We start from the raw sequence: 13,421 nt of genomic DNA on the forward strand, positions 1-13,421 counted from the left end.
CGTTTATACGCGCTAATATATGGCCGAGCCGTTTTCTCCTCCGAACCCGAGCGTGAAAGACGCGGGAGGGCTTCGCGGGGGCTTCAAAGGAGTGAGGAAAGAAGCGCACCGGTAACGAAGAATCGCGTTGCGTCTCGCCGAGTCTCGTCGTCACCGAAAGAGAGAGAGAGAGAGAGAGAGAGAGAGAGAGAGAGAGAGAGAGAGAGAGAGAGAGAGAGAGAGAGAGAGAGAGAGAGAGAGAGAGAGAGAGGGAGCGAAGGAAAAAAGGGGAATAAAAAACTACAAAGACGTTTAAAAGAAAGTAATCGGAGCTCGAAAATAATCTCTCGAGTGGCGACCAGAAGCGGGTCACAAGCAGGCCAATCAGAGCCGATGCATGGACGCTGCGGCGCGATATCGAAATGATTTTATTGCTGAAGAGCCGAGACTGCCGAATCGCGGCGACTTCAGCGTCCCGCGAGAAGATGGCGACGGTCTTTGTGATTTCTTCCTGCGGCATCGCCACGCATATAGTCTAATCAGCGATCTGGCGTTTCCCGAGCAAAAAATTATTAGGACCATCCTCGTGAAGCATGAGGCCCCCGATAAGGCTGAAAGTAGAATGTCCTAAAAAAGGATGTCTCATTGTTACCACATCAGATCCTGAGATAGATCTTTTAGGGATCCCTAGATGTTGCAAAATAAGTTGTGATAAGGAAAGCTGAGAAGGGCCTTGGAAGGATTTTTTAGGAATGCCTTAGATTTTATGAAATAACGCTTTAACGTGGAAAACTGATGTGGGCCTTAGAAGGATCTTTTAGGGATCCTTTAGATATCCTTTAGATATACAAAATCAAGTTTTGTTATGGAAAATTAATAAGATCTGAAGCGTGTAATAAAATTCAGTCATAGTTTAGTATTGTTTTAGTAGGTATGTTCTATCTGGTTTTTTTAAAAATGTTTTAATTATACCGCAATTAAAAACAAATTTTATTAGTTTTATTAGCTGCCATATTCATTAGTCTCTCTTCCGAGGATTTTTCTAGTATTGCCTTCATTTTGAAGTGCAGCAAACTTTAATAAAAACAGTAGGATTTTTATGTGTAAAGAATGCTATTTTTAGATAAAAATCTTTCTTGTTGTATACCAACAAGATTATAAAGAAATGAAGAAATTACAGTCTAAATTTCTTGGAACGAAAAGAACGATTATTTTTACTCAGGCAATATAATAAAAATATTTCCTTATAAGGCCCTGTTGATATTGCCTTATAAAGCTCATTCCCGAAGCAGAAATCAAATACGGTAATTTTTTATGCCTGATATGACATGACTAGGCAAGCCATAAGAAGGCATTTCGAGTGGTCCTTATCCGGCCGGAATGTGGCAATTGTTTTGCAATATTTTCCGGATTATACCCTGACCGTAGCGATGACGTCATTATTTGGATTTAGTCCTGATTTGGTCCTGATGGACATTTCATCAGGTTTCTCGATTTCAGGCAATTTTATCAGGGCATTGTGCAGCGGTGCGTTTCACTCCTTATTACGCGCCGGATCCGATAAAGTTATCCGGGCCCTATTTGAAATTTGGAAGCCGGAAGGGGGGTTTAATACGGCCGTGGGACGATGTTCTACCCAGGGAGCTGAAAATACCGGCGACCGATGGCCGGATCGTACGAGCAACAGCACAGCACAGCAAGATTACGTCAATATTATAATTTCCCACGCAAGCGATATCGCGATGTAACAGACGCGCTGTCGAGTGGGAAATTATGTAACATTGATGTAATATTCCCGCGTCAGTCAGCGTTCGCCGGGCGATAACGAGTCGTTCCGGGCAAAGGGCCGTTCCGCACACGCAAAACGAATGCGTGCGCGCAACATCAGCAGGTTTCCTGCGAGGTGTTCCTGCGGGAGCTCTCCGGAGCGGGAGAGATGCGCTCGCAGCCACGTAAAAATATCCTCCGCACGGGACGTCGCCGCGCCAACGGCCAACGGTATTAATGACTCACCTGTGGCTGCGGGACACACGTTAAATCTATGATCTCGCCCAGTTGGTCAGGGTCCATGACTCTGATGCCGGGCAGTATGGTGGAGCCGACCGGGGTGTCCTCCTCCGCCACCGCTTCGTACGGCACGCCGAGAAAGTGCGGCGGATTGTCGTTCTCGTCCAGTACGATCACGTAAGCGTCCACGCCGACGATGTTGGGCTGCTGTCCCGCGGGCACCTCGTCCTCCAGGGTCACCCGGAAGCGTATCGTGTCGTTCTCCTGGTGACGGAAGCCGAAAAGAGCAACATGGTTAGTCGCCCTGTTTCTCGCGGGGTCGCCGTCAGGTCGTCATGGTCGACGGGGATCGCGGTGATTCTTCGTCGTTAAGTGGGAAGTTAATGTGTTTGGTACTGTTTCTCTCTCTCTTTCTCTCTCTCTCTCTCTCTCTCTCTCCCCCTCTCTCTCTCTCTCAGCAAACTTCTCCTTCGCTCGCTTTAATCGCGCGAAAGCTTCCTCAAGAGCATGGCATTCTTGCCTGAGGAGAAACTTAAAGCCATGCGCCGAAAGTGGTACTTGCTACTTGAAGCGCGGGAATGCTGAAATCGCCGGGCCGCAACGAAGGTTTCCCGTCGAGAATAAGCTGAATTTACTCGCGAGGTCCTTCCGGCGTGAATATAAGAACGGGTCTCCGGGTGGCTGAAATAGAACGACTTCTTCCGCGTGAGGCGTTTCGACAACGAGACTTGCGGGGACTCGGGCGCGCGCTGTGTTCTTCGCGAAGATGGATAATAATAACAACAATGTCGGCTTCCACTATCTCGGATGGCGAGCGGCGGCAATAAGCTCGCCGGCGGAGATTATGAGAGAAAAAGAGAGAGAGAGAGGAAAGCAAAATCCAATTGAAGCAACAAAGAGCGGCGAAGAGACGCGCCGAAAATTCCGCCTCCGCCGCCGTCCGATAATTAACCGCTCAATTACCGCGCAATTATCGCGCGGCGTTACAACGCACCGGCTTTATGCAAAATCGGACATCCGCTTTGCTAGCGTGGACGCGCGCGCGTGCGCATCGATAAGAGCGCAGATGCACGTGATATAATTGGCTGACGAGCGTGCGGCACGTTACTACAATGAAACGGGCCGCCGCTGAAAGGCACCGACACGCGCAAGCAGCAGCCGCGGCCATTCGCGAGTCGACTATGAACCTACGTCCAATTTCGCTCGCATTAAAAGTCCCGCCCCCCGATCCCCGACCAACCCCTCTTGGCCAGCGAGAGCTCGGCTGTCCGGCTGCTCCGCTCGTAATTAGTAATCGGCTCACGTTACGCCGCCTCGTTACGATTTACTCGTTACCGAAGACGGAATTTCCGACGGCCGTCCGGCTAGCTGTCTGTCCGTCCGTCCGTCCGTCCGTCGTTTCGCCGAAGGCTGCGGCGGATACGCGATCCCCGCTCGTCGTGACCCGACAGATCCTTGTTTCGCGGATTCTCACCGCGGAGATCCTTCGTTGCTCGCGGTGGCTCGCAATTCGCGGCTAACGAGGGTGGCGTTTTTCGCGCGCGCGCGCGCGCGCGCTTCATCCGTGAGCAGCGCAAACTCGGCGATATGAGCCCGGTGAATTGTGAACGACGTCTAAATGAGCAGCGGGAAGAGTGTGAGTTAGCGCAAAAGTCGAGACGCGCGCGCGAGGTTCTCGAGGCCGCGCCGCGTGACGAAGCGCGTCTGATTCGGACGGCGGATTCGCAGCGGCTTCGTCGAGCTTGTGGGATCTGGCCGGGTCTCTCATTGTGGGATCAACAACGGGGGACTCGTCTCGCTCGTCTCTGGCGGCATGGAGCTCGCGGAGTTAGCCGGAAATATCGCGCGGCTGTCACTTTTCGTATCCGCGTGGATTAACCCTTTAACGTCTACTGGTAACTATAATTACCAGGAACGCATTTAAGAATCCATAACTTAGTGAAAAAGGAGATATTTTCGATTTCTTGGCACCACTGTAAAGGTGAATTCTTCTTCTAAAAAATGGTATATAGATTGTACGTAGTCTGCTTTTAGCTCGGTTTTAATGATAATATGATTTGTCAAATTTCAAGTGCACTAGGAAAAATGTATTGTTGCGTGAACTAAAATTTCGTTGTAACAACAAAATGATTTGGTTAAAATATGCCCGACAAAACTGTTTAGTTCCTGTAAACAAATATCTTGTCTGATTACGGTTTGTTCGTATAACGTAATACTTTTGTCATAGCAACCAAAAAGCTTTAACTATATGAATTTTGTTAAGAATACTATAATTTTTTCTTAATATATAAAATCTAAATTTCAGCGCACAGAAAGACAAAATAGTATCCACTGGGCATTATTTTAGTTTATGTAAAATAATATTTCGTTATTATGTAATTTTTATGGATGGAATAACTAAAATGCTTAATTTTTATATGTGAAGTCTAAAAGCAAAATCATTTGGTCCAGAGAACAAAGTAGAAAAAATATATTTAGTTGAGACAACTAAATATTTTGTTATATAAAACAAGATATTTGGTTGCTATTAAAAAATGCCTCAACTAAACAGTTTTGTTAGAGATACTAAATTTTTTTTCCTAGTGTAGATTGTTCATTTCGTACATGCTTTTAGGATCCAAGTCATATTTACCAATAAACAAAAAACGAACGATAAAAAAACCAATATAAAATTCTGATATTTTTTTTGGTTATCACTACTTATAGTCTCAGTTCAAAAAAACTCAAATTTTATTCTTAAAACGCTTAGAAAGCTAAAAAAAAGAATCGGGCGTTAAAAGGTTAATCAGCCGCGCGTTATCACGGTCGACTCGAGCGCGCGCTCAGGTCGACTCAATCTTCCTTGAATTTCTCCGGCTAATAACGACTTGATAAACAAGCAGTGACAAGCTTGAACTTTTCCGATTTTTCCTGCTCGGGGCGCGCTTCGGCAACACATGTTGACGTCGAGGTTATTGCGCGAGATTATCGCACGGTTGGGTTCATCCCGGTCGAATAATTGTCCCCGGGAGTGCTCAGTCGTTTTAATTTGCCGCCATCACGCTGTTACTTCTGCGAATCGAAATTCTTTCTCGATTTTTGTAGAGACAGACAGAGAGAGAGAGAGAGAGAGAGGGAGGGAGAGGGAGAGAGAGAGAGAGAGAGAGAGAGAGTGAGCAAGAGAGAGGGAAAGTATAACTATAAATATAGAGCTTAACTGTAACTCTCCGAACACCCGGCAAAAAAGAAATACGACGAGAGAAGTGCGACAAGACAAATTGGCCGAGCAAAGTGCAAAATTGACGTTCCATGTCGCGGTGAGCCGATCCTACCGGCTTGATAACCAGAACCGTTTGTTTAATCCGTCAGAAGCTGTAGAACGAGAAACAAAGCGGTAAAGCCATCGGTGGCTGCGCTGTCGAAAAAGCGGGGCAAGAAAATTCTCAATAGTTGACAAATTTCCACAGCGCGATATGTCGAATGCTCGGCGCGCGCGCGCGCGGCCACCGTGTCCGTTTTGAATTTCGGAATTTTCGGCAAAATGGCGTATGATTCGGCCGGTGTCGACCAGCGATGAGCGGCAGTTCGTATCGCGAGCATGTCGGTTGTCGACCGGAGCGCCGAAATAAAAGCGCTGCTACTGAGGGAAAGAGCGAAGAGTCGGAGAGAGAGAAAGAGAGAGAGAGAGAGAGAGAGAGAGAGAGAGAGAGAGAGAGAGAGGAAGAGCATGAGAGAGTTTCCTGTTGCAGCCCGAGCGCCCTTTTGTCCGACAGATCGCGATGTTGCGCACGTAGCCGCGATACACGACGCCCCTAAGGACGGGGCTTCTCCTGCCGCTTCCGGCGGGGGCGGGAGGAGGAGGGGGAGGAATAGTGGTAGTGCTTGGCGATGGTGGTGGCATTGTGCCGTCCGAAAGTAGCTGCCCGTGCCCGTCTGCAACCGACAGGAAACCCAAGAATACCGGGAGAATTATCTAGCGGACTGAAGGGTAGAGAGACGGAGGGGGCGCGGGGGGAGGGAGGGGGCGAGAGGGGGTGGAGAAGACGGAAGATATGTCGTGTGACTGCGCCGCTTCCGGAGAGATAGAAAAGCCGTCAAGGTTGTAGTTGTATTTTCGCGGAACTCTCTCCCGTCCCCCCTCTTCCCCCCCCGCTCTCCACCCCCCGCCGCAGCCCCTCCTCCGGCCTCTTGTGTGAGTGACGAGATAAAACCACAGGGACAGAGAGAGGAGGAGCGCTTGTGCGGAGATATTTTTTAAGTCGTGGAATGTAGAGCACTCGGCGAATACGAGAGAGAGAGAGAGAAAGAGAGAGAGAGAGAGAGAGAAAGAGAGAGAGAGAAAGGGAAAGAGGGAGAGAGATTTGCGCTCGAAGAGCATGTGAGGATTGCAATTATCTGATAAGATAACCAGTGGTCATTTCCCATATCACAAAAACGTCTGGAACGTTTGATATTTGAGGTCTGACTGGTGCAGAGAGAATCGCTGGGTTTGGCTTTTCTTCGTGGATTTCTTCTCAACGCTTCGTAAAGCGTTTCAGTTCGCTTCATCAAAAAGAAAAAGAGAGGGAAAGAAGTCAGCCGAATTTCGTTTCAGGCGTTGGCATTCTTAGAAAATCCTATCGTTACTATTACAATAATTGGTATTATTTATTTTCTCCTATCTCAGTTCTCGGTCTTAGGCAATCAAGAACTATCGATCAATCAATCAATCAATCAATCAATTTATCTGTCTGTCCAGGTAACTTTTCACTTATCTGTCTGATTGGGACACAAAAAAGGTCGCAGGGAGAGTTTCGTTCGCGCGCGCGCAAAGTCGACCCGCCGTGATAGCCGCGGAGATAAAAGACGGACGACGGAGACGGCTGCAGGTTGCACTCGTAACATCGCGATGCGTATTTCTAACGAGGACGCATTTGAGGGGCACGCCGCATCTATATGTAGCGTATGCAGCTAGTCGCCATTCGCGTTTGTCGCGCGCACCGTAAACGCTTTCATGAAGTTACACGTGCTCGCCGGGGTCACCGCTGTAAGCAGCCTTCGCGCGGCATCATAAGTAATGGCGGGGGATATCAAGGAGGCGCGGGCGGAAAACGTGAGGCAGATCGTACGTTGAATTGTGCTAAATGCGTCCCTCTGTTTGTTTCGTCGCGACAAAGAGAGATTGCAGCGATGGGGAGACAGGGCGCTTTGCGGACTGCTGAATTTTCGTCGTCCTTCCCTCCTTCCCTCCCACTCTCTCTCTCTCTCTCTCTCTCTCTCTCTCTTTCTTCTCCTCTGACTCTTTATTCTACACATATTAAACTTCATTACTGCTCTCTCTCTCTCTCTCTCTCTCTCTCTTTCTCTCTCTCTCTCTCTCTCTCTCTCCCCCCCCCTCTTTTTCTCGTACCTCTCTCGAGCAGAATGAAATTAGCGACGCGAAAATTTACGTTTCTGCCAAACCACGAATAAAACACACAACTTAAAGCGCGTAAACACCGTTAAGATCCGCCCCCGAAAGCTCGTCGGATGATAAATATGCTCTGCGTTTCTGGTGCTCCAATATTTAAACCAAAGCACGCTTGTACGATTAGTTGAACGTTTTCACTGGAAGCAAAAAAGAGAAGAAAAAAAAAAAGGAGCGAAAGCATTTTTGGAGCTTCGGGGCGAGTCGTATTCGAGTCAGGTACCTTATTTGTTGTCGCTTGCACGTGACAACGCGGCTTTCGATGAAAGGTATATAGCGTCCCTGAAGAATAAAAAGAAGAATAAAATTGCGCGACGGAAGTACTTTTGAATGTTGCCGGAGTGCTTGGTAGTTCGCCGAGGCTTTCATGGCAGCGCGAAATTGAGATACAATTAATTACAAGTTTGTCGATATTACGTCCGACGCAATTTTTCCAGCGGGGACGTTTGATCGACGCCCGCATTGTGCAGTAATAATTCACTCCGAAGAACCCCCTCGGGCCGACAGCCCCTGCACGGATTAACTAATTCTAGTTAACCGATCTTCTTCTTCTTCTTCTCCGGTCATCCCCGCGTAATATACGAATGAAAATCAGCGTTTCGTCAAAGCGTTTCCTACGTCGCACTCATCAAGTCAGTGTCGCATCGAGTCACAAATACTTTCTGACAAAGACACGGCGAATATTAATCTTCTGATCTAAAAACTAGTAACAAAAGATCGACAATCCGTTTATCGACTGAAGAAAAAAAAAAAACACGCGTTATTATTAAACTACATTGCACCGTACAAATGTCACGTGACAACAAATTTACTCGTAAACGAAGAAGAAGGACGTAAATTATTTACTCGTCTGATTTTCTTTTTCTCTTCTTTCCTTTTCTAAACGCCGCACTTGAAAAGGAACAGACTCGAAGAGGAACAGGAGGATCAGCTTCGCTAGAACGGCGCTCATCGAAGCTCGAGTGAGCTCGGGAAATGCAAAGTCGCCTACGAGGCGCCAGGTTGTATGATGAATTTTGTTCTCCAATTTTCAACTGCCGAGTCGATCCTTACAGGAAGAGTCGCGCCATATTTGATTACAACGTGCGTATGGGCACTCGACGCGAAAGTATAAACTGAAGATTCATCAAATTACTCTGTTCCTTCACGCTTTGCGCTCTGCGCTTTTCACTCGGTCGGCGGGCGGCGGAGAGAGGCGGCGGAGAGGCGCGAGAGAGGCGCGAGAGAGGCGCGAGAGAAGCCGGTGGTGACACAAAGCGCAACGTGAAAAATCGCCGTGTTATCCAACGGGGCGTAAGTGACAAACGATATTATATGCGCGCGGGAGGTCGCGCTGAAGTACAATATAATATAACGGCGCTGTAATCGGAATTACATTGGAGCAGCGGGCAATACTTTTGCCGATAGCGGCCGAATGAGAGCTCGCGTGATTTACGTCTATCGGAAAGTGATTTCGTTAGCGGGACTCGGCCCGCTAACGTTACACGTTGCAGTTCGCGCAAGTTCCGGCATAAGCGACGGCATAAGCGTCGTAGCCATTACTCGACGGTATAATCATCGATAACGAGTGGAAATAAGAAACGGCCTGCTATTACCGGACGTAATCTACGGACGGAACTTACTTGGCGCGAGCGGCTCGGATCGGAACGACTTCGGGGATAAGGATTAGGGGATAAAGGCCGTTCCTCCGCACTTTGGGAGCCAGAAAACTTCGTAATGGGAATACGATTAAATTGCAGTTGGATCGCCAGAAAAATATTGCCACGCGATGCGGGCGGTAGTCGTTAATCTCTTACGGCGGGGATTCAAACGACAGGCGAACATTGTCCGGACAATCTCACGCTGATTCGGAAATCCCCGCTATAACTCGTTTCCCCCCCCCCCCCGACTCTCGCGCTCCGCTCCATATTGAGTTGCATTATAATATTACAAATTATGTATCACATTATATAATTATACCGCGAAATTACGTATTGACCTGTAAATAATTTGCGCTACATTTTTCCGTAAAAAATACTCTCGATGCGGCACACGCATCGAAACTGCACGAGAGCGGGCGCGAAGAGCATGCAAATTTAAAATGTTTATTAGCGATGGGTGAAATTAAAGGCATTGAAAATGTGTATCGACGGAAGAGATCATTGTGAAATTACAAGCGGACACGGGGGTATATTTCACGTGTCGGACATTGATCTGAGATTAGTTTCAATCGCCGTTACCCGGTCGACAAATCTATTCCTGAAGCGAAAATGGATGTTCGCGGAGTAAGCGGAGACTTCATAATACCCTATCTTATCCGCTATATTATGCGCTGAATAGCGCATACGATAATAGAATTATACGCACCAGAATAACTCACCGCATCTCGAACTAATTATAGAATATCGATTTTCCATGCTGCTGCTGCGAGCTCTTCAGCGTGTGGCGCTTTGTAATGTGTGTGAATCATTGGTAGGCTACTTTAATTATTACTTCCTACAGTCCCGACGGCGACTTTAATAATCATTTGCTCGAGTTCTCATTACTTTTATTTAAGCAGAATACTTTAAATGGCACAATTTAAATATTCTAATTTTGGCAAAAAAAGAATTAAAGTATTCTAGATATTTATAAATCCAAATAAAATATTTAAACAGCACTTGCTCTCTCAGGAGAAACTGCGGTCTTCAAACTTTTGCAATTATTACTCTAGTTAATTATTTAATTACTCCAGTTAATGCGATTGATTCATGCCCAGACAATCGACATCTGAATTAATCTTGAAAAGAACGTTTTATTTGAAGAGATAGATTTTTTCTCAATGCAGAAATATACGGGGTGAGGAAAAAGTTCAGGGCCGGTAAAATATCTCGAAAACTAAACATTTTAGAAAAAAATGTTTTCGACAAAAGTTGTATGATTTCAAGGGAGACACAAAACAACTGTATCATTTTGTTTATAAATGGCAACACTATCGAGATATTCATTAATCATTACTTTTCTTAAATGGAAATCCCAAGTTTTTACTACACCGTCTTTTTCTGCCAATTAATTTAAACAACTTTTGTCCGAGACATTTTTCTCTAAAATGTTTAGTTTCCGAGATATTTTACCGGTCCCGAACTTTTCCCTCGTATACGTTAGTGTGAGTGAATACACGCTATTAAGATCCACCGAATAAACGTCTCTTGTTCCGCGAATATTTTTGCTCTCAGTGTAGCCCAGAATCGTTAGGCGCGGACTAAAGGAGTGAGATCCTCGTTAGCGTCCGTTTCAAGGCAACTTCAGCGTCTTCACTTTCGCGCCAAGTTATTAATCGGCGTGGCGGAGGCCGCTCCGTCTTCGGCGTCTCTTCCTGAGGGTGTCGTGTTCCTCGGGAGTTACTGTAAGCGATTGAAGTCCGTTTCACGACGCTTTCCTCAGCCACTCGCCGGCTGCGCGAGAATCACGAGCGGCAGTTCCCCGAAACTTGAAGACGATCGCGACACGCGGCGCCCCGCGCTCCGCGCTCCCATTCGTATGCCGGTTGTCACTTCGGCAACAAATATAAAGCGGATGCACCGGCTGACAATCGGCCGATTTCCGATCCTCTTCCCGTTGTCTCACCGCCGTCCCCCCAACCCCCCCTCGCCCTCTAACCCCGGTCTGTCTCTGATGCGCGCCCGCGCGCCCTTTCTCGCTTCGGGATTAGTTGAAAAGTTGAGAGCTACGATCGGTACGTGCTTGAAATAGGAAAGTCCATCCATATTCTTTTCGCGCTCGCCTTTTTCATTTATACGGCGGAAGGCGCCTCTGCATAAATGCGCCGGAATTTATGGCCGGAAAGCGCGCCGCGCGCGGATCGGCAGCCCCCTTCCCTGCCGCCTCCCCGTCGCGCCTCCTCTTGTTTCGATAAAAATGAGCGTCAACCCTCGACCCTTCCCCCCTCGCCGTTAAAGCTCTGAAAACTCCCCGAAGCAATAATTAATCGCTCACGGGGTGAGTCGCGGCAATGTGTGTTTGCATAGTTTCCTCCTAAGAGGAAGAACGGAATACTGGGGGAAAATGTGTGGGTACTTTGCGGGGACAAAAAAAATGATCACTCGAGCTGATAATTTTTCGGCGGGATAATTAATCCTAATGTAAAAAGTTTCGATGAGGTAGAGCCGAAAGAGGTTTCGGCCGCGAGGCTCGTCGATGAAATCGAGCTCGATGACCGGACGCGCATCTGTCTTTTATTCGCTATTCGAGCCTGAAATATCTCGCGGAGAATTTTTTTTCGCGCATAAACGTTCCGCCGCGCCGCGGCCGAACGATGCAATCGGCCTCGGAGTTTCGCAATTCCGTCCGCTGAAAAATATCACGTTGTGCATCTCGATATGGCCGAAAGCGCGCGCCATCCGATCGCTTTCGATCAGCAACGTCATGTGAGCCTCAATCAACAAGCCGAGCCAACTGTCAGCCCCGTCGGTAGTTGGCGCGTTTATTTCGAGAGCAGTTGATTTTTTGAGCGCTCGACGAACGCGTTTCCGGCGACAGCGGCACCGGCGACCAATACTCGTAATAAGTCGAACTTGCGTGACGAGTCACGATGAAACTCGGCTACGCAATCAACAGGCACGAACTCACATCACGTCGCGAACGACGTTGACGACGTCGGCTCTCGTCAACTCGTGTGTGCACGATTGAGATCATTGCTCAACTTCAGTCAGTTGTCGATCATTTCAAGAAGATAGAACAACTCGTACGAACCGACGTACCGAGGCTGATTTTCAATCTTCAAGCTCTTCTTCGGAAGGGGACATTTTCGATGGGCTACAATTTTGTTTGCTTCTGGTCGTTTAAAAAAAGACACCAGAGGGCACGCTTATTGGAATATAATGCAAAGTAGCAATTTCACTCAACACACGGAGAATCAGGCTGAGTTCGAGTGGACTGAGACGAAATCGACGTCGGAATCCAAAATCGTGAGAGGAGAGAGAGAGAGAGAGAGAGAAATGTATCCTCGACATGAGACAATATCTTACATCCTGACGAACTCGGCAACTACCGCCTGTGTGCGAGAGACACTCCGGACCTTCGCCGGGATGCTTACGTCACAATGTCCCGGGGCGCATACCGCTTGCTATCAAGGATCAAGCGCGTTTGACACTTCAAGGATCAAGTAACGTTGATCACGGCGCGTATAACAGGCGAAGATAATTCAATTCGCCAATGAGCCATGTTGAAACATGTTGACATTCTTCGGTGGAAAATTCTCTAGAGACCTGAACTTGCGAAACCGATCACCGACACCAATGGATGAGGTTGATCCTGAATAAATTCCGAAAAGATCTGTTTCGCCAAAATTTTGAGAAAAATTTTTTTTCTCGACTTACTAGCCCCAAAAGAGGAAAAATTATCGTTAAACGCGAGAAGCCTGTGAAATACTCATTATTCGACACTTATTTCTATCTGATAGCGTATTCAGCGGATTGAAACTATGAAATCAATCAACAGACACCTCGAGATTTATCGATCTTGAAGCAGAAACCCATTAACCCAAAGCTCATATGCCGAAAATATCAAAACATCAAATATAGACCCGTTAAGCACAAAACCGAGGGATTTGGAGTCTTAAGCCCGTCAATCTAGGAATCTATCAATCCGAAAACTTTTTAACTCGTGGATGCATGAAGCCGTATATATTAAGAGCCCCAATCAAGAAGCCATAGAGCTCGAGAACCTAATAATACTCGACGTTGAATAGTCAGCTATAAAGCATTAAGTTCGAGCCTCGAAACTTTTCAGACAAATCCCCTAAACCCATGAACCCTGAAGCGATAATTTTTTCCAAATTTCGACTAGACAGATCTCTTTGGAATTTATTCAGGATCAACCCTCTCACCCATCGGTGTCGACGATCGGTTGGAAATTCAGGTCTCTAGGTTATTTTGAACCAAAAGATGTCATCCGGCCACATTGCGCCGTCTTGAGCAAGAGGAGACGCTGTAAGCCGCAGTGTTAATAACCTCACGAGCTCCTGAGGAGGGAAAGTCCTTCGTACAAATGA

At 47.2% G+C, this 13,421-nt stretch overlaps 1 protein-coding gene across 1 annotated transcript in view; it reads right to left on the reverse strand.

Annotated features, from left to right (window-relative positions):
* The window catches only part of Cad87A (cadherin 87A), a 168,432-nt gene that overhangs the window by 17,499 nt on the left and 137,512 nt on the right, over positions 1–13,421 (reverse strand). Inside the window, exon 4 of the mRNA XM_025300681.1 lies at positions 1,993–2,250. Coding sequence (XP_025156466.1) covers positions 1,993–2,250 — 258 coding nt within the window. The remainder of the gene's footprint in view (positions 1–1,992; positions 2,251–13,421) is intronic.

This window comes from Harpegnathos saltator, unplaced genomic scaffold (genome assembly GCF_003227715.2).
Source record: "Harpegnathos saltator strain DR-91 unplaced genomic scaffold, Hsal_v8.6 scaffold38, whole genome shotgun sequence".
In the NCBI taxonomy this organism is placed as follows: Eukaryota; Metazoa; Arthropoda; class Insecta; order Hymenoptera; family Formicidae; genus Harpegnathos; species Harpegnathos saltator.